The 25,773-nt window shown below is 52.9% G+C and overlaps 1 protein-coding gene across 1 annotated transcript; it reads right to left on the minus strand.

The window, feature by feature from the left end:
- Positions 1-4,104: 4,104 nt before the first annotated feature.
- On the minus strand, positions 4,105-25,767 carry CAD (carbamoyl-phosphate synthetase 2, aspartate transcarbamylase, and dihydroorotase). The gene is made up of 45 exons (XM_052647455.1): positions 25,542-25,767; positions 25,158-25,297; positions 23,210-23,339; positions 22,357-22,499; positions 22,052-22,193; positions 21,694-21,865; positions 21,330-21,515; positions 21,045-21,157; positions 20,583-20,728; positions 20,214-20,345; positions 19,855-20,088; positions 19,506-19,727; positions 19,123-19,311; positions 18,779-18,903; positions 18,461-18,591; positions 15,464-15,576; positions 14,983-15,227; positions 14,512-14,758; positions 14,100-14,198; positions 13,686-13,910; positions 13,417-13,599; positions 13,012-13,230; positions 12,581-12,748; positions 11,792-11,974; positions 11,542-11,646; positions 10,875-11,114; positions 10,546-10,627; positions 10,111-10,277; positions 9,787-9,951; positions 9,512-9,643; positions 9,121-9,322; positions 8,584-8,774; positions 8,289-8,429; positions 8,005-8,106; positions 7,550-7,646; positions 7,226-7,276; positions 6,893-6,937; positions 6,611-6,780; positions 6,426-6,500; positions 5,693-5,905; positions 5,383-5,508; positions 5,014-5,169; positions 4,812-4,913; positions 4,536-4,630; positions 4,105-4,424 (listed from the first exon to the last, which is right to left on the minus strand). Exons 1-45 carry the CDS (start codon positions 25,621-25,623, stop codon positions 4,322-4,324), a joined length of 6,729 nt encoding a protein of 2,242 aa, XP_052503415.1. The 5' UTR covers positions 25,624-25,767; the 3' UTR covers positions 4,105-4,321.
- Between the last annotated feature and the right edge of the window lie 6 nt (positions 25,768-25,773).

The following is a 25,773-nucleotide window of genomic DNA, read 5'->3' on the forward strand; positions in this document are numbered from 1 at the left end:
AGACTGCCAGAGAAGTCCCTCAGGCTTCTGTCCTAAAAGGGGAGGACACGTGGTTGGTTGTTACAGACTTGTTGGTGCTGGAATCTTTTGTTCTTGGCAGCTGTTTAGGTAGGTCTGGTCATAATGTTCCTATAAACCTCCAACAAGACAAATATTATTCTCTGTTCTGCAACTTTTTATCTCTGTGTGAATGGAAAAGTGTTAAACCTTTAAAGATCAGAACCTTGAGACTATCCTGTATATTTTAGGCTATAGGCAACCTTCTTAATCTGTAGCAAAGGTAATGTGTGTGTTTTAGTCACTCAGTGGTGTCCGACTCTTCGTGAGTTCATGGACTGTAGCCCACCAGGCTTCTCCGTCCATGGAATTCTCCAGGCAAGAATATTGGAGTGGGTTGCCGTGCCCTTCTCCAGGGGATCTTCTGGACCCAGGGACTGAATCCAGGTCTCCTGCATTGCAGGCAGATTCTTTATGGTTTGAGCTACCCAGGAAGCCCCCGAAGCAAAGGTAATAGTAAAAAAAATAAAATTAAAACAAGCAAACAACAACCCAAATCCTTCTGGAAGATTTTATGGTTAATTCCTAAGTTAATTCTCCTCACAATTGGAGAAAAGCGCAACAGCCTCTGCCATCCTAGCCTAGAGCTATGCTCCTGAGGAAGACTGCAGGCTTTGGGTGTGGATGGGTTTCCTTTCTTAAAGAAAAACAAAAAAAATCTTCCCGGACTAGAACACGGAAGCTCTGTGTAGGTGATCCCCAGGTGCACCCCTTTTGAGTTTTCTTCTCTCCTCTGGTACCGTGCTCTTGACACCTGGTCCCAGGGCTTACTGCCTGACTTTTTCTGATGCAAACAGTCAGAGCATCCATTTCCATTCTCTGATTCCCTTTGGCTCAACCAAGACAGGCTATAACTTTTAAAAGGACTGTCGCCAAAAAGCCTAGAGAGGAACAAAAGAGAATCAAACCCATGAAATAAAAGACAGCTAGAGCTTCCCAAAAGAAGCAGGTTTCAGACATTAACAACAGCAAACTTGCCTTTTTCCTGACCTTGGAGTCTGCCCAGAGATCACCTCCTGGCTCCCTTCCATCTCGCCCACCTGCTGAACCAGAGCAGGGTGAGATCTGGACCTGGTTGGACAGGATTTCTGAGAGAGTGGCAAGGGGCTGAAGTTGCCTGGTAGACTGATAACAGCCCCTGAGGGAAGGCACTGCTTTCCTCGTGTTCGTCTCCCCAGCACCAAGCTCATGGCCTGGCACCTCATAGACTCTCAGCAACAACTGCTGGGAAGGAATGAACCAATTGATGGAAGGAGGGGGAAGGAATGGGCGTGGGGTCAATACAAAGCCAGTAAAGTGCCCTCTTAGTCCCCAGGCAGGGCCCCATCCCTGGCTCAGCAAGCCCGTGCCTTACCGGCTGACTCCGCAGGGCAAATGTGCAGCACAATTTTTTTGTTGTTCCATAGCTAAGTCGTGTCTGACTGTTTGCGACCCCATGGATGGCAGCACACCAGGCTTCCGGGTCCTTCACCATCTCCAGGAGTTTGCTCAAACTCATGTCCATTGAGTCAGTGATGCCAACCAACCATCTCCTCCTCAATAGGGAAGAATCTGGGGAAATGATTTTGCAAGGAAAAAAGGGAATACATTAGGTTAGACCTGTTTTTCACAGAGGTTATGTATTTAAAGAGTTCATCTAAGAGTAAGTGTAAATAAAAGAATGTTAATCTTTGTAAAGTGCTAGAATAGTGTTTGGCACATAACTAGAGCTGTGTTAATTTCTTTTTTTTAAGGAATAGATCAAATCACTTAAGAATCTCAGGAGGAAAGGAGACTAGGAAACTTCATTTTTTAAAAGCTTTATATGGTTAATGCTAATCACCTGGAGCACATGAGGTTGCTTCTTAATGGACATGAAACAGGCTCGTTTCTTACTGATAGCCTCTTTTTACTTCCCAGTGTCATAAGAGCTCCTTTCTGGTTGGAGGAGGAAAGAAGTGTATTCAGCTTCGAGTTGTTATGATTAGGAGAGCCAAAGGGAGGGGCGGAACACCTCCACCACTTAGCGCTGAGTGGAATGTGTGTGCCGCTTGGCAGCAAACACTGCTTCTACTGAGGGTGAGCTGCACTGAGTCCTGTGGGAACCTGTGTGTTACAGAGTCCCCAGTACTTGGGAAAATAATCTCTGATTTCTTCGAATAGCCTACGAAGGGTAACTGAAGTTCTCGAAAGGAGAAGAAGCATTCTAAAACGGATACTCTCCTTTTCCAACCAAACGGGTCCTCCAGGTACCCCAGGGAGAACTCATCAGGGTCAGGACTTTGAAGAGCCTGGGAAGGGTTAACATTAGGGGGACTGGAGACAGCTCAGTGCCCCAGACAAGCAGATGGTGTTATAGCCAGTCCCATCCTTCTTCAAACAGTGCCCATGGCTGTAAACTCCTATTTCTGTGGTAATCTACCTGCAAACCTCTCAGTCTGGCTCATCAGACTCTCGACTCTTGACAGTACAGAGCAGAAAGGTTCTGCTGTGTCCAGGTACATTCTCTCACCATGCTGCAGACACAGAACCGCCACTGCTACATTCAAGAAAGATGCTTCACCCTCCTCCCATCCCCCTGCCAAAGCTTGCCTCAGGAACCAGCCTGAACTCCAGCTCTGTGGGCCTTTCTGACTCCAGGACACCTGGGCTGATCTCTCTTCGGAGAACCAGCTTGCCACACATGCCTTAGACTTGTTCTCTGGGAGCTTAGATTTGAATAACTTGTCTCTTCTATTGCCTTTGGATGCCCTGAAAGCTTGAAATAACTTTTTCCTTTTTATTAGAAAAGTGGGTTTGAAGTCAAGTGGTCCTGATATATGACTACAAGCGATGTGACTTTGGTCAAACCACCTTTTTTAAGCATGTCTGCGTCTGTAAATGGTTGGAAGTTTAGCACAGGATTAAACGAGAAGGTGGAAAAATTCCTCCTTATGCTAAGTTTTCAAAAAATGAGTTCTGTCTCCTTTTCCCATCTCTGAAACTTGCTAACTGCTCTTTTCCCAAAGCAAGTTCTTCCTGAACATTAGAGCAGTTTGGACCATCATGTGCCAAATCAATCTGTAGGAGTCACTGGATACCTCCCTATCTAAGAGGCCTCAAAGGTGAGGGTGATAACTACCTTGTTTGTCCTTATACTCATGGTGCTTTGTACCCAGAGGGTGCTAAGTTAGCCTATTGGATCCAGAAATTTCTCTAATGCTACTGAAGTTAATGGAACAGTTCACACACTTCCCCACGCCCCCAGCCCAGGGTTCCCCAGCCAAAGGGCGCTTCAGCGTCCCTGACCTAGTCCAGCCTAAAAAATCCAGCAAGGTGGTCTCCCAGAGAGAGTAGGCTGTGGGGGCGGGCTAGGGTTGGAGGTTGGGGGGGGTGTGTGGTGCTCCTCCCAGGGATGGCAGAGGTTCTGAGGATGCAGTGGTCACCTGAGCCCCTGAGGAGAAGACTGACCAGAGCAGAGGAGAATAAAGGCTTTCAGCAGGGGCTCCCAGACTCCTGGTCATGGACCAGTACCTTCTTGACTGGTGGCATTAAAGTACACAATAAATGTAATATGCTTGAATCATCTTAAAACTGTCCCCACCCCCCGACTAGGGGAAAATTGTCTTCCACGAAATCGGTGGTCCTTGGTGCCAAGAACGTTGGGGACCGCTGGCCTAGAGGAGAATGAACCTCACCATCAGGGCCTAGATGCTCAGCCCTCCATTCCCCATGACTCATGCACCTGAATGGAGGAAAGAGGGCCAGACGTGGATCAGTGGAATGTGCTCCTCAGTGGAGCACAGGCCTCAGCAGCACCAAGAGAATGGCATGTTCCTGCCCAGAACCTCCAAGAGCCACCACTCTGAAAATGGGGGCCTGCCTGCTCCCCTGGCCAGAACAGGGGCTTGCCCAGCAAGGTGCCCTTGTATTTGAGAAACTCTTCTCATTTTGTAGAAGAAAGCTCTGCCTATTGGACTTAGCATCTTCTGCTAAAGCCAGGATACACTCAAGGAAGCAAGAAGCAGAGGCAGCTCAGCTGCTTTATTAAGTCAGTGAAAAAGTAACTATACAGATTTGAGGTGCAAGAAGGGAGATGGGCCGACTGGGCCCCACCCCTGCGGCCCCACCTCCATGCTAGATGGCTCCAGTCAAGTCCAGTGTCTGAAGCGTGGTCCCCACGTGTGCATCTGAGCACAAGGCCTATCTGGACGCCCCAGAGCAGCTACTAAGGGTGCAGCCACTGTGGGGGGTGCGAGATCCCATGCCCACAGCTGGGCCTGAGCCGAGGCTGAGGGGTCGGGGCCTAGAAGCGGCCCAGCACGGTGGCCAGCAGAGCCATGCGGATGTACATGCCGTTCTCTGCCTGGCGGAAGTAGGCTGCTCGGGGGTCCGAGTCCACCTCCACGCTGCAAGAGAAGGAAGAGTTACTGCCCGGCCCAAGACAGCCTGAACGGGACTGAGTGCAGGCCCCTGCCCCCGTGCCCCCAAGCACAGCCCCCATCTTGATGCCACATCACCTGATCTCATTGACACGGGGCATCGGGTGCATCACCACCATCTTCTTCTTGGCCCGGGTCATGATGTGCGGAGTGAGGATGAACTGGCCGAAGCACTGCGGGAAGGGAGGGGCCCCGTAAGCACCTCAGGGCTGCAGTGGCTACGAGCCCACGCGGCCTGGGCCCCCACCACCAGTCCCCGGAGGCAGTTATTACAACTGAGGGGCCCAGCCTTCCTGGCTGCCAGTCTGGAATGCCGCAGCTACCCCGGGCTGCTCCTCCCCGCTTCGCACTTACTGCTTCATATTCCTGGGTGGAGCCGAAGCGCTCCTTCTGGATGCGCGTCATGTAGAGTACATCGGTGTCAGGCAACGCCTCCTCGATGCTCTCAAATTCCTCCTAGACAGTGAGGCCCGGGCAGGGTGAGCGCAGTGCCTGCACTGACCGCCCAACACAGGTCCCTCCCCACCCCACCACGGGAGGCCTCCCAGGGCCTGACCTGCTTGGTGCCACGGGAGGCCACGAAAGCCCGCACGTCAGGGGGCATGCGCAGGCTGGGGGGCGCCACATAGCGCAGGCTGACACGGTACTGGGTGAGCAGGCAGGCCAGCGAATGCACCGTGCGGCCATGCTTCAGGTCGCCCACCATCGTGATCTGGGCGGAGAGTTGGTGGGGGTGGGTGGCAGCCCATCACCAGGAGGGCCCCAGACTGAGCACACCCTCACCCCCATTTTGAAGCTTTCAGCCTCAGGACCAGAATGGAGGCCTCCTGATGCAACAGGCTCTGAAATGCAGAAACTGCTTCCCACCTGCCTCCCTCTCCAGAGTGTCCCAGGGCAGGCCTCTGAGCCCCGCCTGCACCCTTACCGTCATGCCGTTGACTGTCCCAAGCTCCTCCCGGATGGTGAAGATGTCCAGCAAGGCCTGGGTAGGGTGCTCTCCAACCCCGTCCCCTGCATTGATCACTGGCCTCCGGCAGTGCTTGGCTGCCAGCTGTGACACGGGGACAAGGAAGGAGAATCCTTTCTTCTGAGTCTCAGGGACCCCCACTCCCTGCCGCAGTCCCACTTCTCCTGAGTCCCCTCACCCATCTGGCCCCACCTGAGGCCTGCAGTTACAGGCAGTGTCTGCAGGCCCTGCCCAATCGATCTTGCCCTGGCGCAGAGGCTGGCCTCACCTCCACTGCCCCGGGCTGGGGGTGCCGCAGCACGACGACATCGGCGTAGCAGCTCATGGTCTGCACCGAGTCAGCCAGGGACTCGCCCTTCTGGACGGAGGATGTGGCTTCGGAGAAGCTGAGCACAGCGCCCCCGAGCCGGGCCATGGCTGCTGCAAAGGAGCTGCTGGTCCGTGTGCTCACCTCGTAGAACATGGAGGCCATCACCTTCCCCTGGGAGGCAAGATGCATGCGTGTGTGTGTGTAGCTGTGTCCATCCCAGGGAGCATGTGGGGCTGCTGCCTGCTTCCTCAATGTGTCCTAGAGGGTTGCCGAGAAAACCCTTCCCCCAAACCTCCCCGTGACCCACTGGAGCCCCAGCATCTCCAACAGTGTGTTCCTGTGAGCTAAAGATCTGCCTCCAAAAAGCTACTGTTAAGCGTCTGAATGAGACGTTTGTTCTCTGGGAGAGGATATACCCCGTTCTCTCCCATGAAGACATCAGTATCCACCAAGGGACTGGGTTGCTGGGCCTGTGTGCTGGCACTCAGGGCTTGCAGGTCAGCTGCACACTGATCAGAGGAGGGCCACCACGGAGGCAGCCTAAAGCGGCAGGACCATCAGAGCAGGGCTCACCGATGGAGGGTGTGGATTACCATGAGGGAACCCAAGGTCGGGGAGGGAGACCCCTCTGACTACTTACGGAACCCTGCCCACTGGGCCTGCATCCTTAGCCCACAGCCCTGACCCTGACCTTGAGGATGTCGAGGCTCCGCTCCTTCTGTACCATCATGCGCAGCGTGTGTGCCACGTTGAACAGGTGAGACATCTGAGAAAGATCCCGAGTCAGCTGGAAAGGGTGTGGCCTCCAGGGCTCCTGGCCCCAGCTCTCCAGATCCTCACAGCTCTGGGTGGCCCCCTCCTCCCTCCCCCAGGCACCTGATCCTTGGTGAACTGCTGGACGGACAGGATATGTTGGCCCACTAGTGAGTGCAGCAGGGGTGAGGTCTGGGGGTGCAGCAGGCCAGGGGTCCCCAGGTTCTGGGGTGACGCCTGTCTAGGTACTGGTGGTGGAGGGTAGCAGATGCCATCAAGGGTTCCCATCAGCTCTGCAGAGTGAGGGGCGTGGCAGAAGAGGCTGGTCAGAGGGTTCCTCCTACCCAGGCCAGCTCAGAGAGGTCCCCAAAGGTGAGTGAGCGTGTGCTCAGGACAGTCTCTTACCTGGCTCAGCTGCCTTCCGGGAGGTCTTCTCCTTTGGCTCCTCAGCTACAAACAGGGCAACAGGACAGATGTAAACCTGCAGCTGGGGTGTGTGAAGAGCCCCAGCTTCCTGGGACTCCGGATCACAGTGTCTGTGTTAAACCAACTCACACCACAGTAGCGACAGTAGGTTAGCTGAGGGCAGGGGTGGCAGCTCTGGGCACGGACCCATGATTTCACACAGGGGCTGTTGGGTGTGATCAGCGGTGCCCTCCCGGGACCCTCCCAGCTGGCAAAGGGATCCTAGGCAAGGGGGGCAGCCAGGCCCACAGCAACCAACAACCTGGATTTTACCCCATGCTCTGCTGCCCCATGGGGTCCCAGCTCCTGGGCGGAGGAACACAGCTGCCCACAACAAAAAAGGGCCTGTGAGAAGAGGCTGGGGGATGCCTACCTCACGCTGGGTGGGCTGATTTAGGCACGGGGGGAACAGGGGGTCAGATAAGGACTGGGGCGGTAGGAAGGACAAGGGAAGTGGACAGCGGGACGGGAATAGCTCTGAGGCCACATAGCCCCCAAACTTGGGCCACCTGGGACACTGCGGGGAAGAGGAGCCTGTCCCTACATGTGTCTAGGTCCAGGTGGCCCCACCCTCCGATCACAGGATCTTTCTCTTACCTGGCAAACCTGGGTCGGAGGCTCGGTGGATCCGGGGAGGCAGGTGGAAGCGGCCATCAGGGAGTGCTGGGCCGCTCCGGCGGGGCCTCTCCGGGGTCTGGAGAGACATCACATAGTGACGTGACCTTCCTCAAGTTCAGTCCCTCAAGAAAAGCCAAACTGCTTCCTGTCCACTCCATCACGCCCCTCAACCTGCTCTCCCACTGGGCTGCCCCCAGCAGGGGTGGCCCACTGGCTTCTTCGAGATTTCTCTCTGGTTGGGTTAATGGATTACTGTTTCCCACAGGAAGCCTCCTAAATTGAGTTAATTTGCAGTAGACAGGGTAGGTGGTGAGGATTTTAACTGTTAAGTGACGAACCTTCCATTGCCCCTGACCCACCAATTAAAATGTTTGTGCTGTTTATACCTGCCCCTGACTACACCCCCATGCCAGCCCCCCAGCCCTGAAAATTACCGTGGTTAGCTCACTGGCAGCCGGGGCCGAGGGCGTGAGCTGTGGAACAGCGCCCTGGGGCCACTTGCGGACGTCCTGTCCGTAGCCCGGTGGCACCAGCACCTGTGGACAGAAGGCAGGGAGGGCAAGTGAGCCAGGCAGTCAAGAGGTGGAAGCTGGCAAGCAGAAAAGATGCCCTGGGGACCTGTGCTTGGAGGGGTAGTGGGGCCATGCAGACCTGCTGGGGTAGGAAGAGAACGGCACCCAGCAGGTCATGACAGCCCAGGCCTGGGCCACACACGTACCTGCCCGTCAATATAGGCCACCTCCCCACGCAGGACCACACGGCGGACGGTGCCCTTCACCTTCTGCCCTTCAAAGGGTGTCCAGTGGGCCTTGGAGAAGGGCATGTGGCTGGGGACTGTCCACTCGTGCTCCAGATCCACCTGCCAGAGTCATGGGTCATGCTGGGCACAGGCGCCACATGCACCCTCTCCCAGGACTGCAGAGGCCCACCCGCCCCTGGCCCCACCCTTCCACATAGATGTCCTCCTGAGGGGGGTCAGGAAGAGCCTGCCCGCCCCCAGCCCCACCCCACACCTCCACGTAGGTGTCCTCCTGGGGGGGCAGGTGGAAGATGCGCCGAGGGTTGTGGTGCAGTCGCTGCAGCACGTCGTCCAGGCTAAGCCGGCCCTCGCTTACTGCCGTCAGCAGCAGGGGCAGCATGGTCTCCAGCCCTGGGAAGCCGGGGGGAGGCCGGGGCCCACACTTCTCCTCCACAGTGTGGGGGGCTGGGGGAGAGCGCACCACCCTCAGGACAGTGGCCTCCACGCCCGGGGAGTCACACACGCCACCAGGAAAGGCCTCGCTACCAACCCCGACTCTAGCTTTTCCTGGGAATCTGAAAACAGGGAAGCTGGGACTGCTGCCTTCTTCAGGGCCCGTACCTTCCACCCAGATTCTCTCATTTACTGTTTCCTCGTTTGCTCATTCGTTCTCTCAGTAAATACCTATCAAGCGCCTATGACAGACCAGGAACTTGGTTGGAGTCCCACCCAGACCAAGCCCAGGCCTCATGGAGCCCAAGGTCCTGGCCCAGATGCCCTGGGCCAGGGGGTACATCCCAGGCCTTCTCACCGTGGTCGGAGGCAAAGCAGTCGATGATGGCCATGTTCTCCCATAGGGCTTCCATGTCCTCCCGGGAGCCAAGCTCGGGCCGAACCTCCCCCTTCCCGGGCCCCAGACGTTCCAGGTCATCACGGCTCAGGAACAGATGGTGGGGTGCCACCTCACAGGTCACTGGCAGCCCCCGCGCCTTTGCTGCTTTAACCAGCAGGATCTGGGGGAGAGTGGGGAGACCTCGAGGTGGGGGTTGTCCCTCGAAGCCCTGACCTGCACAGTCCCCGCAGCCAACCTCCCCTCCTAGAAAGTCACGGGGCAGGCGTGCTGAGCCGCCCCTGCCCCCAAGGACCATCCTGATCACCTGGAGTCACTGGGAAAGCCACAGGGGCGCCCCTGGGGCTCTCACCTCCTCCTTCCGTGCCACGTGACAGATGTGCACAGAGCGCTGGGCCAGCTGGGCCACCATGAGGACGGCTGCGACACTCTGCCGCTCGGCGTGGGCCACGATGGGGAGGTGGGATGGCCATGTCTCGAAGTGCTGGGGAAAGGAGGAAGGTTCCGGGACCCTGCAGCGCCCGAGCCCTTGCGGGGCTCCCAACTCACACTGCCTCCAGCCTGTCATGAGGGGGCCTTCAAACCAGGGGCACTGGCTGGCTGGCCCCGCCCCCACCCACCCCCTACCTCCATCCACTGGGCCACACTGTCCAGCTGCAGTTCAGAGAAGGTCTCGTTGAGGTAGAGCTTCAGCCCCGCCGCAGACCCAGCCACGGTGCCCAGGGTCCCTGCATTTTCCGACGAGGCTCCGAGGAATAAGGCATAGTCACAGCGGGCGCCGGCCTCTGCCAGCTGGAAGGAATACATTCAAAGTAGGGCCCATCGGCACCTGTGCCAGCCTGGCTCACGTGGCCTGGCCCCTGGGGAGGGGTAGAGGGAGCAGCGTAGAGGGAGGTGGGGGAGGCAGGTGGGGGATGTGGGTCACCAGGAAGCAGGAGAACCGGGGCTCACCTTCTGTGCCAGGGCCAGGGCAGGGGCATCAGTGATGGGGGGCCGGGTATTAGGCATAGCACACACCATGGTGACGCCCCCAGCCAGGGCAGCAGCTGTGCCCGAGGCAAAGTCCTCCTTGTGTGTCCCCCCTGGTTCCCGCAGGTGCACATGGACGTCGATCAATCCTGGGAGAACACACAGGCAGCAGGTTGGAGGGAGAGTCAGAGACTCAAGGGCATCAAGGTAGGAAAATAAGCAGCGACTGACACCAGTGAGAGGTGGTGAAGCTCTCAGTCAGGGGCATCGTGGATGGAGAATAAAGAGCTCAGAGTGAGGAAGCTTCTGGGCCCTTCACACTCTGAACAGTCCAGGGCCGAGTGGGCCCCACAGCCGTCCTTCACCGCAGCCCCTACTGATGTACAGGAGCCAGGTTCTCTCCCGAGATGCGCTTACCAGGCAGCCGCACGAGCTTCTGGGAGGTCATGCAGTCAACATGCGCCTTCAGAGGAGGGGCTGGCCCGATCTGTCCCAGCGCCTGCAGGGGGAAAATCAGGGTCAGCAAAGATCAAAGGGCAGCCTGGGATCTGCAGATGGGGCCTGAGTTTTCCCATAAACCAGGCTTCTGCCTCTCTACATCCATCCTCTCTCTTTGCAGCCGCAAAGCTTGATGACTAGCGAGGCCGCTCCATGCAGAGATTTCCCAGCCCCAGAGCATGCTCACTTCTGCCTCCTCCCTTGCTGACAATGGCTGCCCCAGTCCCGGTGCCCGGGGTCTCAGTTACCTCCACAAACAGTTTGGTGCACTTGATGTCAATGATGAGGGGTACGGAGAAGTCAGCGGCCAGGCGCCGCGTGCGGTAGCCCTTGGTGACGAAGGAAGAAAGACGCCGGCCCCCGGCCCCACGCATGGACAGGTTAATCACGAGCTCAAAGTTTTTCTCAGCGAGCTGCTCCAAAATGCTTCGCTGTGGTGGGCACTCTCCATCCACTGCCTCTTCAAAATGCCAGTCCACAGCCGTCACCTGGAGCCCAGAGACAAGACTGGAGCAACCTGAGCCTGGCAGGGGGCCAGGAGGCCAGCGTGAAGGGAGGGGGGAGGTGGCCCAGGAGCCGAGGAAGAAACTGAGGACCCACAGAAGGGGGACCAGGCCACTTCACTTTACTGCAGGCAAAGCATTTTTCTTGACCAGAAAATCTTTACACTATGGTTACCAAGGATTCTGCAGTATGGAGCTCACACAATACACAGAGGAAATCGTGGAAGGAAATATGCCAGAATGTTAACAGTGGTGGAAAGATCACGAGGGATTTTTTTCTCTCCTTTTCTGTATACTCTACTCTTCTACGTGGAACAGATGATTCGTACAATGACATGGAAAGCAGGGAAACAGGGAGAGAATCCGGGTGTTCTCACATCTCAGCGGGGGGCAGTGGGGAGTCACCCCATACCTTGACGCCATGCTCTGTGTAGAAGTCAGCGGTGCCCAGGCTGGCGTAGAGGCTGTAGCCCAGGCTCTCCAGCAGCCTCACAGTTGGGAGCAACTCACTTTTGTTCTGAAGAAGGGAGGATGAGGTTGTTTCTCCTGTCCTCCACTTCAAGTTAGCCCTGGCCCAGGGAGCAGTGGCCATCTGTACCCACCCCCACCTCTTCAGGGCCCACCCTACCCTCCACCCCACCACCCCCCACGTGGGCTCTTACCTTATAGCTGCCAATGGTCAGCAAGATGTTCTTCTTGGGGATCTTAAAACCAGTACTGAGCATGGCCTTGAGGTAGGCTTCGCAGCGGCTCTCCCCAAAGCCAGCCACTTCCCCGGTACTGGTCATCTCCACACCCAGCACCACGTCAGCCCCCGCCAGGCGGGAGAACGAGAACTGGGGCACCTGAGGGAGCAGGAAGTGAGAGCGGCCCACATCCCTGCAGCAGGAGGGGTGGCAATGATCCCCTCTTGGCCTTCTCCAGACGGGGTGAGCCTTCCCCATGCTGCCCTACATGAACCTGCCAATCATTGGCTACTTCCCAAACAGGCTTGCGCTTCCCTTGGCCTCCACGAGGCTACTCCCTAGCCTTGGAACACTTCCTCAACAAGCTCGGCAAATCTCAAACCTTGACTATACTCCAAGGCTCAGTGCAAACACCACCTCTCTTCTTGAACCTTCCTGGGTCACCCTCTGTGGAAGTGGCTCCTCCGTGAGCATTTCGCTTCGGTCTCTACTCTGCAAGTCTATCACATGCTATCCTAGAAGCAAGCTGTTTGGGAACCTCTAGAAGCAAGCTGTTTGGGAACCAACTTCTCTTGCCTCCCATCACTAGAGTGGACACTCCTCAGGGAGGAGGGCCATCGTATTCCCTGACCACCCAGCAAGGCCTTGCCCACAGGAGGTGCTCACTTTATACGTCAATGGGCACATAGCTTGGGCAGCAGGTGAACTCCCTCCTGCTATCTGCCTCCCTGCTGACCACTAACCTGGGGCTTCCATCTTCCTTACCTTCACCCCCACAACTCCAGAGCCAGTCATGAGTCCCACAGGCTCCACTTCTTCTCCCATGATGACCCGTGTTGCCAGGGCTACTAGGTCCACACCTAGTGTCTTGGAGACGAAGGGGAAGGAGCGAGACACACGCACGTTGCATTCAATGACTTTCAGCTGGTCGTCCTGGGCAGACAGAGATTGATCAGGCCTTCTTCAAGTGGGCTTGTGACACCACCCCAGTGAATCGGGTCTTCCCCTCACTCATTGTTCTGTGGGTCATCAACCCAGGACACGGGGCAGGTTGACTGTCACAAACATTGCGGGCCTGAGATGTGACCCCGCCCCTCTAGCTCTCCTCCCACTGAGGGTGCCCCAGCACAGTGGCCAGCACAGAACAAAGAGGCGCTACAGCCCTGGGGTCCCTTTCTTTAGCCCCCTCTTACTACCTTGGCAATGAGCTGCAGATTGAAGGGTCCTGTGACCTGCAGCTCCTGGCCCACGGCATGCACAATGGCTTTGATCCGCTCCAGGGTTTTGGCAGTGATGTCCTGCGGTGGGGTCACCAGTGTGGCATCACCTGAATGCACACCTGCGTTCTCCACGTGTTCAGAGATGGCGATAGCTGCTACCACACCATCACAAGCCACAGCATCCACGTCAATCTCCTAGTAGGGCAAGGTGCACAGGGCAAGGTGGTGAACAGCAAGGGCCATTTCCTTCTCACTTGCCCCTGCAGGAAGCTTCCCTGCCTTTAAAAGCCCTGGCACAACCCGTCCTTCCCAGATCAGAGACAGGGGAGTTGCCTCCGTGGCTGAAAGACTGCCTTCAGAGACTCATCTGCAGCCTCCCACCTTGGCCTCCTGGATGAACTTGGAGATGACGACGGGGTGCTCCTTAGAGACAGCTGCTGCACTGCTCAAGAAGCGCTCCAAGTCCCCATCGGTGTAGGCCACGTTCATAGCAGCACCGCTCAGCACATAGGAGGGGCGCACGACACAGGGGTACCCCACGGTCTGGCAGAACTGGCGAGCAGACTAAGGGCACAGGGAGCTTAGCTGTGTTGTGCACACTCACCCATGATGCCATCTGGCCTCCAGCCCCCCACCAGGGCCCAGCCCACCTCTAGGTCACTGAGCTCCCTCCACTGAGGCTGGCTGATACCAATGGTGTCCAGGAGCCGGGAGAACTTAAACCGGTTCTCAGCTGAGTCAATGGCTTCTGGGGAGGTGCCCAGAACCCGACACTGCTGCCGATGCAAAGCCATGGCCATGTTGTTGGGCAGCTGCCCACCCATGGACAGGATCACACCTTCAGGGTTTTCCAGCTCATAGATGTCCATCACCACCTGCAGTAAAGGAGGAGAAACAGGTGGTGGTTAACAGATAGGGTCAGGGGCCTGAGCCTTCTTGCTCACCACCCTGCATCCTTCACCCAAACCCCCTCAAACCTCACAAGTTCCAAAGAGTCTGAGGTTTGCCAGCCACTCCTACTTGACGGGCCACCCAGGCTCACAGGCAGCCTTCACCCGTCTCACCTCAAAAGAGATTTCATCGAAGTAGAGTCGGTCACACATGTCGTAGTCAGTGCTGACTGTCTCTGGGTTGTAGTTCACCATGATGGTCTTATACCCCATCTGCAATAGGAGGGGAAGGATAGGAAGCCCAAGTCCCTACTTCAGAGAGTACTGCTTGGGCTGTCTCTGAAATCGCTGTACAGGATGCCTGCCTTGGGAGGGAAGGTACTGGAAAAGTAGACACGGAGTTCTGTAGAGGAACCACATGTAGGGCACAGGACGGCCTAAGGGACCCCCAACCCCACTAAAGCCCTATGACAGATGTGAGGCGCAGCAATGAATAGAAAGTGCTAGGATCGAGTATGGGGGGAAGATGGCTGCGGAAGCTGATCAGTACAGCAGAGAGAACCATATGAAAGACGAGCTCGGAGACCTTTCGCAGCTGCTGGATGCAGCCCACGGCACACCAGTCAAACTCAACGCTGGAGCCGATACGGTAGACGCCAGAGCCAAGGACCAGGACGTGAGGTGTTCGAAAGCTGAGGTCATGGGTGGTGCCCCAGTATGTCAGGTACAAGTAATTTGTCTGGGCCGGCCACTCAGCTGCAACTGTGTCAATCTGCTTCACTGCTGGGCAGATCCCTAGTTCCTGACGCAGCTTGCGAACAGCCAGCTCTGTGCTAAAGAAGGGTCAGAAATATAGACCATGGGGGTGGGGGATGGCTCCAGCAGAGGGCAGAGATCCAAGGGAGGGATCAGAGAGGAAAATCCCAGGGAAGAAGGGCAGTAACCTCCAACATTCCCCCCACCCCAACACACACACTTTTCCTCCTGAGGGCCCCTCAGGAGTACAAAGGTTCTCTGCCCCAGGTTCTCAGCCTGAGGTCCTCCCACCATCCCTGACCTGAGGACCGCGAGGGCAATCTGCTTGTCTGAGAAGCCAAGGCGCTTGGCCTGATGCAGCAGGTCTGGGGGCAAAGGTTGTCCACGGTGTTGCTCTAGCAGCTGGGTGTGTGTTATGATCCGCTTCATCCGGTGCAAAAACCAGCGGTCGATGCGAGTCAGTTCATACAGGCGATCCACTGAGTAGCCAGCCCACAGGGCTGCTGCCACCACGAAGATGCGCTTGTCTGTTGGAGTCTCCAACTCCTAATGGGGAGAGGGCAGACAAGCTAAGCTTCAGTTTCCTCACCTATAGAAACAAGTCTAATGATACATCCCCATAATAAAGAGAAATAAAACCACAGAATCCTCAGCAAAGTGAAAACACAGCAAAGTCCACTAGTGACTGGTACTAGTATTACTGGTAACAAGCTTGGGGGCTGGGGACACAAAGAAGCAGGGTACATTTTGAGAGTGCTGTCACGGGTAGGGGAGCCACTTACCATATCACTGACAGGCTTGACCGTGTGATCAAAGCCCACACAGTTCTCATCCACCATGCGCAGAGCCTTCTGGAAGGCCTCCTCAAAAGAACGCCCAATGCCCATGACTTCACCTGGAGGAATATGATGTGAGGTTTGAGGGCTGGGGGCACTGGTGATGCCCAGAATGTCGGCAGTCTACCGTCAAATCTCTGGGAGGTTCTCAAGCCCACAGTGGTGGATTTATGTTGTTTCACTGAGAATCTTACACTTGGAGCTTTTTCTCCCTACCATTTTCATGTGGATATTGGAACGATCACAGAGGCCCAATCACTGATGGTTATCCATTTATTTGGTTTCCTTTATTCATATTGTGATGATGTAATCTGGCTCATCCGTTAAAACTTTTTAAAAGTCTGGGTAGTAAGATGATCCCATTATTCTTTGAATTCACTCAGGGTTAATCATATTTCCAACTATCACTCTAGAGTACTTCTTCCAAATGTTTATACAAGATTATAGTTTACATAAACATTTATCCTGCTTTTCCCCTCACTGTAAGCTTTTCCCACATTAGTGTGTGACAGTAAAGCGTCTGCCTACAATGCAGGAGACCTGGGTTCGATCCCTGGGTCGGGAAGATCCCCTGGAGAAGGAAATGGCAATCCGCTCCAGCACTATTGCCTGGAAAATCCCATGGACAGAGGAGCCTGGTAGGCTACAGTCCATGGGGTTGCAAACAGTTGGACACAACTGAGCGACTTCATTTTCCTTTCCTTTCCTTTGTTACTAGCAGTTTAACTCTTGCGTGATTTACCATCAAGTGACTGCTCACTCACTGAAGGACATTTAGCTTTGAAGTGTTCATCACTGTAAATAAGATGGTAATGCTATCTGGGATTTAGTTTATCCCCTGAGGATATATTTTCAGAAGTGCATAGGCAATAGGCAAGGTATGTTTTCTGGCCCTTGATAAGTATTATTTGCTTTGTAGGAGTCTGTGCTTTATAATACAAAGTATTGGGTTGGCCAACATGTTCATTTAGCTTTTTCCATAAGCTATTATGAAAAACCTGAACAAAGCTTTTGGCCAACCCAATATAAATTTAACTAATCTTTTAAGAAGTGTGTATAATCATTTAAAACAACTTTTGCCAACAAGTAAAAATAATTCTCTCATTTTAACTAGATTTCTTCTAACTACTACTAAGAGGAAACTTCCCCCCTACACCCAGGCCTGCTTACTGATTTCCTCATCAATGAAGTTTGTTCATGTCCTCTGACAATTTACCCTAGAGTCTTCAAATATCTCTTACCAAATGTAGTTTTCTATTTACAATTCTAATATTTGTTTCTTTAAGAAAATTTTCAAAAACATCAAGATGGTACTTGTAGTTAAGGAAGAGGATGAGTGATTTTGTTCAATGTCTTTGTAATGTGGGTTATATTACAAAAGTTTTTATCCTGGATAAAAGAGAAACCCAATGCACTCACATGCAAGCCTAGAAAAATCTCAGAATCATATAAATCCCCAAATTAATGTCTGTGTGATAAGATTATAGCTGATTACTCTTTGGTAAAACTACCTTTTCTAATTTCTCAATGATTCAGGCATCTTACTTGTATAATAAGAGTTACAAAAAGTTACCAAAGAACATCAAATTCTAAGAATACTCAGATGTAAAATACTTAAATCTCTCATCTAGGAATCAATCTTTGATTGTCCTATTTTCAATCCACTTCTCTTAGCTACAATTTATGGCTTAGTTCCCATGTTTATTATAATTTTCACATAACAGAAATTCATCTCCAGAAGGAACAACTTGGCAGTCTTGTAAGATTTCTAAAAATCAAGTAATATCTGAGCTTAGACTTACAAGTTTAAAGGCTACTATTGCTGTTAATGGAAATTTGGAGCACAGTAAAAAGCTATTATCCTTAGCTGGTGGCAGCTTGGTATGTGCACATGCTTGTTTTAGTAGAAATGTTGTGGAGGACAAACTAAGGGAACTTAAAGAAAGGGTCACTGTAAGGAAGCATACTAACTCAATTACAGCATTCTTAACCCTGCCTAAAAGCTGACCATCGTACCTATTCATTACTAATTGTCTCTGTTTCTATGAAATTTCTCTTACGTCCTGCTCTGATCTTAAACAATGTATTGAAAAACATTTGAGGGACTTCCCCAGTGGTCCATGCTCCTAATGCAGAGGGCCTTGGTTTGATCCCTGGTCAGGGAACCAGAGATCCCATGTGATACAACAAAGACTTTGCATGCTACAACTAAAGAAAGACCCTGCATGCTGCAACTAAGACCCAGCACCAGCAGATCAATTAATTATTATTATTTTTTTAATTTTAATTTAGTGACCATGGCAGGAAGTGCCCAGAGGAGATACACTGGGCATGGCTGCCACTGTGCTGACTTGGCCTTAGAAGAGATCATAGTAAACAGCAGTTATTTCCTTGAAACACTGGTATTTAAACAAGCATGGAGAACAAATTGTCACTGGCATTAACAGCCTGGGGATGAGGCCAAAGGCAAAATGCTATGAAACACTGTGGGTGGAGTTTCATGGGACTGGTCTCACCCATGACAGGTAACACAGTGTAACAGAGGAACATGCAGCTAGCAACAGATCCAGTTTTCAGCTCTTGGCTCTGCCCTCTACTCAGCCACACACTCTCCTTCTGTGGGCACCTGCTTACTCATTTGTGACACAAGAGATGAGAATCTGATGGTTATCACCCCATTCCAAGATTTCTGACATGCCATCCGGGAAGTGGAGGCAGTGTGTTTATGGATTTCCAGACGCCTTGGATCCTCACCCCTGGGGAGAACCACTATCTTAGTTGGAAATGTCCCTATTAGTTCTGAGAAACCGCTCACAACAAGCTGCTCATACAAGAGCTGAAAGGACATGCCAGGGAGCCGACTCTATGACATTCTAAGTCCTTCGGACGTGTGGGACCCCGTGAGGTGATCTGGGGAGGGGTCTCTTGGGATGTGTCTCTCACCCACGCTCTTCATGCAGCTCCCAATCTTTGTGCTGACACGGAGGAACTTGCTGAGGTCCCAGCGAGGAATCTTTACCACGCAGTAATCCAGACTGGGTTCAAAGGCTGCCGTTCCCCCTGTCACCGAGTTCCTGGGGGCCGTCAGGTGGGGTTGCCAGGAGGACAGAGCAGGAGCTAAATGATGAGCTTGCAGATACTGCTCTCCCACCCACACCCAGGCCAATGTCCTTTTCCTATCCCTCGTCCCATAAACTTTTTTTTCCCCAGCTCCCACGATCTCACCCCCACCCCTACCCCATCTCTTCCCAATCCTTGTACCTGAGTTCAGGCAGAGGGATGCCCAAAGCCAGCTTGGCTGCCACATAGGCCAGTGGGTAGCCGGTGGCCTTACTGGCTAGCGCAGAGCTGCGAGAGAGCCTGGCATTCACTTCAATGATGTAGTACTGCAAAGAGAGAAAACAGAGACTAAATAACTGGCCTAGAAGGCCTCAGAAAGGAGAGGCCTCAGAAAGGCAGGACGATAAAGCCCCAATCCTATCAAAAATAATGCTAGCTTCTGCTCCAGGGTCTGGAGGGTTAAAAGGCTCCTTGGCCTAGAGGCCCCCAAATTACAGACGGTGCTCCAGCAGCTAGAGTATCAGCCCCACAGCCTGGAGTCTCACCTGCTCAGACTCGGGGTTCAGGGCGTACTGCACGTTGCACTCCCCGACGATTCCGAGGTGCTGAGTCACCTTGATGGCCGTCTGCCTCAGTAGCTGGTACTCCCTGTCATTTAGCGTCTGGCTTGGAGCCACCACAATGGACTCCCCGGTGTGGATGCCCAGTGGGTCTAGGTTCTCCATATTACACACCTGTGAAGGTGACCATGAGGTCACTGCCATAGGGAGTGAGGAGGGGCAGGAGGCTGCATCCCAGGGTCCTATTGCCTCTGGAGATGCACCCATCCTGGGTGTGAGGACACTGAACTCTCAAAGATCTCAGCCCTGCCTGGGCTCTTACAACAGCTCACGCTGCCTTACACGACTGCCCCTCTTCCATCACTCACCGTGACACAGTTGCCATAGGCGTCTCTCACCACCTCATACTCAATCTCCTTCCATCCTTTCAGGGACTTGTCTACCAGCACTTGGCTGGTATGGGCAAAAGCTGGAGCCACGAGAGCAGACAACTCCTCTTTGTTAGAGGCAAAGCCAGAACCCAGGCCACCCAAGGCGTAGGCTGCGCGCACCAGCACAGGGTACCCCAGTCTCTCAGCTGCTGCCTGGGCCTGCAATGAGCACAGATGAACAAACAGATTAGGTCTTGACTGCGTGTTGTGCAGAGGGCTCCTGGGCCCAGAGAAAATATGCTGTCAAGGATTAACGCCACCTGTCTACCCCCACCAGCCCTTGAACCTGCTCAAGAGAATTCGCTGCCTCGCTGGGGGCTACGTGCTCTCCGATCTCTGCCATCCTGGAGGCGAAGGCACGCCGATCCTCAGTCAACTCAATGGTCTCCACGGGCGTGCCCAGGACCCGGACTCCGTACCGAGCGAGTACCCCAGCCTTGGTCAGCTCCACACCACAGTTCAGAGCTGTCTGGCCCCCAAAAGTCAGTAACACACCATCTGGGCGCTCATTACGTATCACCTGGGGGAGGAGGGAGGAGTAACAGGCATTGAGACCCTGGGGTTAGGTAGCAGATCACAGAATTGGCACAGGATCGCCTGGCCCATGTGGGTCCTCTCTGCAGTCCAGCCTCGCCTGAGTCATACCTGGGTTACGTAGTGAGGTGTTATGGGGAGGAAATAGACCTTGTCCGCCAGCCCCTGTGAGGTCTGCACGGTAGCGATGTTAGGGTTGATCAGCAATGTCTGAATGTTTTCCTCCTTCAGGGCCTTGATCGCCTAGGGGGATAAAGATGGCCTATCAGCCTCGACTAGAGAAGCAAGATTTTTGGTCTTAGACCAGCATTTATCTTCCTCTTCTCCCTTTCCTCTCAGTCCCTAATAACTGACTTCTCACCTTTCTGTGTATTCCCCAGTTTGCTTGGATCGCTTCTTCCCTACAACCAGTGTTCATGCCTAAGCCCTATTCATCCTGAGGGCCACATGCCCAGAGGGGAAGCAATGGACACACTTTACCTGAGAGCCTGAGTAGTCAAACTCGCCAGCCTGGCCGATGGAGAGGCCCCCTGAGCCCAGAATCAGAACCTTTCGTGGTGCTGTAAGCCCAGAGCCTGGGGTGGGAATCCCAGGGAGACAGAGGCGCTCAGCCAGCCGCTCTCGAACTTTGGAGGCAAAGAAAGACAGTACATTAGAGTTGAACGAGACCTGAGAGATCATCTAGATTAACCCTCACTTTACGGAAGAAACCAGAACAAGTCATGCCTCTGATGAGTGGCAGAGGCAGGACCATAAACCCGGACTGGACTCTGGAGTTCCTTTGAATGGAAGAAGCATGAATGAATCACTTTGGCTTGGTTGCCTTCCCACCCCTCCTGCCTGACCTCCCAAACTCCTCTCAGCTTCCCAAGGCACATTCATCTTATGCCTACCCTGGAGCCTGTTCTTAGATCCCTAACCTAGATCTACTCAAGTGCTTACCTGTCTGGCCCCCAGGGTTCCCAGCTGCAGCTTCTTTCACAGTTTCCAGAAAAATGTCAAAAAGAAGTTCCATATCTGAAGGGCCAGCTTGATGCTCTGGGTGAAACTGGACACTGTTGAAGAGAGGGGATCGTGAAAACTGCCATCGTCACTGGTGGTCTCAAAGGCGGGTAGTGGGAAGGCTGACTGGGGCCCACTGCTGTGATTTCTTTTTTGATCTTCAAGTCTCAGTGGGCTTCAGAGCTGCAGAGATCCAGGTATTGTGCCAGAACCACGTAGGCTCACCTGAAGAAGGGCAGGCTCTCATGTACGATGCCTTCGTTGGAGTGGTCATTGGCATTGGTGAAGAGAGGAAGCCAGCTTGCTGGCAGTGAGTCTGTTTCCACAGCAAATCCATGGTTCTGGGATGTTAGAAAGCAGCGCCCGGAGCCCACCAGCAAGCATGGCTGGTTATGGCCTCGGTTCCCATATCTGGAGGCAGAAACATCCTGAGTCACAGGCACCTCTTCACCCTCACTTCACTCCTGCCCCAAACCCAGCTCTGGCTGATCTCATGATTCTCACCAGCCCCCAGTCCAATTTCAACACGAATAAACATCAAATCTATTCTATTCTCATTCCCAAGACTCCCCACCCCTTGTGCCCCCACCTCATCTTGTAAGTCTTGGCCCCAATGGCTAAGGCCAACAGCTGGTGTCCCAGACAGATCCCGAAGACAGGTCGGGGGTTTGGTTCAGATAAAACACGGCTCAGTGTGGATACCAAGTTGGGATAGGAGGCGGGGTCACCAGGGCCATTACTCAGGAAGAGACCCTCATACTCTGGAGTGGGCAGAAAAGATAATATCAAAATCTATAATTCAACTAGAGAGACACACCATTAGAGAAAAAGCCCTTTTCTCCCCCTTCTTCTCTGCAACTCACATTGACCTTCAGCAGCTGGACGGAGGACCAGATCTTCCACACATGCTGCTTGTCTGAGGCCTTGTAGAGACCCAAGCTACTCACCTTGACTGTCTAACGCGTGGTCCCAGGGTACCACAGTGACCTCTGCCCCACGCTGGCACAAGCATCGGACCTGATTATACTTGAGGCCACAGTCCAAAGCAAGGATCCGAGGGGTTCCCCCTGCATTGAATACCCGTGGAACCTGAGGAGTAAATGGTTGACAGCTGTGAATAGTAGGTATAATCTGCACAAAGCCTGTATTCTGGAGGCCTTTTCCAGTTCTCCCTCAAGTGTTCACAGGCAGTCTTGACACAGTATTAACTACTGTGCTTAGCATGAAGCACTCTCCCACTCTATCTCTGTACCTTGGTGGAGACCTCCGGCACCAGGGGGCGGGCATTGGGGTCCAAGAAGGGCAGGGTTGAAGGTTCTGTCCCATCCTGGACCAACTTGCCCAGCAGAGACCCTTGCTCTCGCAGCTTCTTAGTCAGCTCCCGAGTGTCCACTCCTGTTGAAACAGCAGACTCTGAGAGATCACTCCCCCAGTGCAGTCGTGCAGGAAGTTAAGACTTCGATTCTAGAGCCCGAGTCACCCACAGCTGTCCTCTGGGCATCACAATCCTGGGCTGCCCTTCCAGAATGACCCCACCATGACGTATTCTTGCCTCCAAGTATCACATTTGAATTGAACCACCATCCCAGATCTGTTTATAGAAAGTAATACCAAGGGACAAAAGAACATGCTAAATGACAATACAGGAATATTATCAAACAGGTTTTTTTTTTAAATTAGAAAACTGGAAAAATTTTAAACACTCCCTGGATATTTAATATTAAGGAATTAGTTAATTTTTTAAAGGTATGGTAGTGTTATTGTCATCATGTTTTTACAGGAGTTCTTTTTCATAGATATTGAACTCTCAGTAGATGAAACAATATTATGTCTGAGATTTGCTCCAAAATAATCTGGAAGTTGTAGTAGTGATGATGAAATAAGTTTAGCCCTGAGTTGATGAAACTGGGGATTCATTATCCTATTCTTTCCTTTTGCACGCTTGAAATTTCCCATCTGAGAGCTCAGTTCGTTCCCCCAGTCGAATCAGGTACATTCTATCACAACCCTGGACTCAAGTCCCAAGGGTCCACAGAGAACCTCTCTTAATTCTTTCTCCCCAGGTACCTATGTTCCATCCAGACACGGCAATGCTTGCACCATACCTTGCAGGCCGGGTATGCCATGCTGTTGCAGCCACTCGTGCAGGGTGCAGCTGGCACTCCAGTGGCTGGGTGTGGGACAGCACTCTCCCACCACCAGTCCTGCCACATGGATCCCCGAGGATTCAAACCACTGTCGATGGAAGGAGGAGACGGTGAGGAGCCCAGGGCCACATACCTCCCCGAGCCATCTTTTCCCACTGGAGGGCCATGGACCCTGTACTTCAGCCACAGTGCATGACCTGTCATTCCTTTAACAAGCCAAGCACCTCATGCTTCTGCCTTTTATCAGCAACGCTGCCTCCCACGTGAAACACTCAACACATAGGCCTGGGGTGCCTGATGGCACTGATATGACAGTGATAACTGAAAGGACATTTTCCTTTTCCCTCCCTTTTATCTCCTTTTCCATGATGTCACCCCCATTCTCACCCATTGCAGCTGTGCCTCCTTCTTAGAACTCATCTAAGTTCACTTTTACTTCCACTTGCTATTTACATTGTATTACAAATGTGTTCATTTGTCTTCATCAGAGATCTCTGAACTCAAGAGCAAGATATCTGACATATGATAGTAGTCAATGAAGTTTACAGAGGGCCCATTTCATGCCAGGTATAACAGATGCTGGGGGGCAAGCATGAGCATGAATAGACAAGGTCTTATTTTCAGGATGTTAATTTACTACTCAGGGAAGTAGAATATTAAGGTAGTGTAGGTAACAAGATCATATTCTCAGAGTAAAACAGTACAGAACAGGCAGGGGCATAGTACCTTAACTCAATAAAAATAAAGGCTCAGGGTAGAATACTAGGAATGATTATTATACCCCCTCCATAAGGGACTATCATTTTAAAAAGTAACATATTTGTTACTCAATACATAAGCTTATAATAACTAAGTAGAGAAACAGGCTGTTTATTGCGGAGGAAGTAGCATATTTAAATTACATCTGCTTAGTGGTACAAGGTTTAAGAAAGATGAATGTTGAGACTGTTCTTTAGGGATGCGAAGGGTAGTCTGGTAGAACCCTCCATGGCTAGATGGTCGAATTTGCTACTTGGACATACATTCATGGCATATATGCTGCAAAAGCATCAGTGGTGGGCTGGGGGCTCCTGGAGGCTTTACTCATCTTGGTTCTGTCAGGGCCTCAATTTTGCAAGTGTATAAACTCAACTTTGACATTGTATCTAGAGTTGACAAAGCTGAAGACTGAGGTAAATTAACCAAGATAATGCATTATAAACTAGAACACAGTGAATTCGTAGGTCGTGATGAGGAGTGGTTCTTTCCAGAATAACAGGCATGTCTTTTACCTAGAGTTTCTTCTCCCAAGTGTCAGGGTGAGTGGTGAAAGCATATGAAGAATTAAAGGCTCAGTAAGCCTAGTATCAGAATAAAATGAGTTTTGAGGAATACTGCACTGAGGCTATGGTGACTATGATGCTCGTGTTGATTTGTTTTTTTACTTGAACTCTCAGAGGGCAACTTAGTTTCCAAATTCCAGAGGAGGAATAGGAAAAACTTCATTGAGAAGGAAACTGTTTTCTTATCTACATGTTAAAAACTCTACTGAAAAGTGGTAAAAAATGAGGCAAGGTAAGTAAAGCAGGTTTAGATGATAATCAGCTTAATTGATTTGGTAGGGAAACTAGGACTTACTACCATTGAGAAGGGTATGACACTGTATTCCAATCTCTTTCCCATTAATCTATACACTCTTAAAGCAGTTAAGCTTTATGACAAAAATCTTATCGGAGCTCAGATTCTTTGGCTTGGTCCAGTACTTTGTGCCTCTCAAGGCACCTAACAAGCCGCGCACAGGGCCTGTCTATCACTTCAGTGTGTATCAGCTTTCTCTAGAATGACTAGCGGAATGGCAGTGTCTTCACTAACAGTTAATAGCTACTGATTCGAAAAGGAATGTAGAACAAGCATTGGTGCTGGCTACCTTGCTGAGCCCGAACTCATCCACTTCATCTGGGGGGATGCCGTAGTTACCGATCAGAGGGTATGTCAGCACTAAGATCTGTGCTTTGTAGGAAGGGTCAGTCAGGGCCTCGGGGTAGCCGACCATACCGGTTTGAAACACTGCAAGAAAGAGGCAGAGCTGGGGCTTAGGTAGGGCATCCTTCGGAGCACTGCCCGAAGCGCTGAGAATGCCCCTGGGCCGTATAGATACGGAGGCGGGCGGGGGGGTGGGGGGCGCGGGCTAGGGAATGGCGGGGGAGGGGGTGTGCAGGCGGGAAAATGGCGGGGTCTGAGCAGAGCAAGCTGGGCAGAGAGGGGCATCAGAGAGACAGATGAGGTCGGCAGCCAGCCCGGACTTGCTTACCCACTTCCCCGGCAGTCGACACAGCGGCCCCAAAGGGCTGGCCCCGCAGGACCGACCCGTCCTCCAACACCAGGGCGGCCATGGGAACGGAGCTCAGAGGCGGGGGTGATCACAGAGAAGAGGGAAAGCGCAGCAAGCCCGGGTCGATGCTAGAACCACCAGATGACTGCGCGCCCGGAATCGATCCACGTGGCTCGCCGCGCCGCTGCCTAGACCCAAGCGCTGTGTAAAC

Source organism: Budorcas taxicolor, chromosome 11, assembly GCF_023091745.1.
Source record: "Budorcas taxicolor isolate Tak-1 chromosome 11, Takin1.1, whole genome shotgun sequence".
Lineage (NCBI taxonomy): Eukaryota > Metazoa > Chordata > Mammalia > Artiodactyla > Bovidae > Budorcas > Budorcas taxicolor.

Excerpts from the sequence above, each read along its gene's own strand:
- CAD (XM_052647455.1), bottom strand. The coding sequence starts at position 25,623 with ATGGCCGCCCTGGTGTTGGAGGACGGGTCGGTCCTGCGGGGCCAGCCC. Across the intron at positions 11,115-11,541 it reads ACACAGAGCATGGCGTCAAG|GTGACGGCTGTGGACTGGCA; the intron begins GTATGGGGTGAC and ends TCTGGGCTCCAG. Across the intron at positions 10,278-10,545 it reads GAAGCTCGTGCGGCTGCCTG|GATTGATCGACGTCCATGTG; the intron begins GTAAGCGCATCT and ends GTGTTCTCCCAG.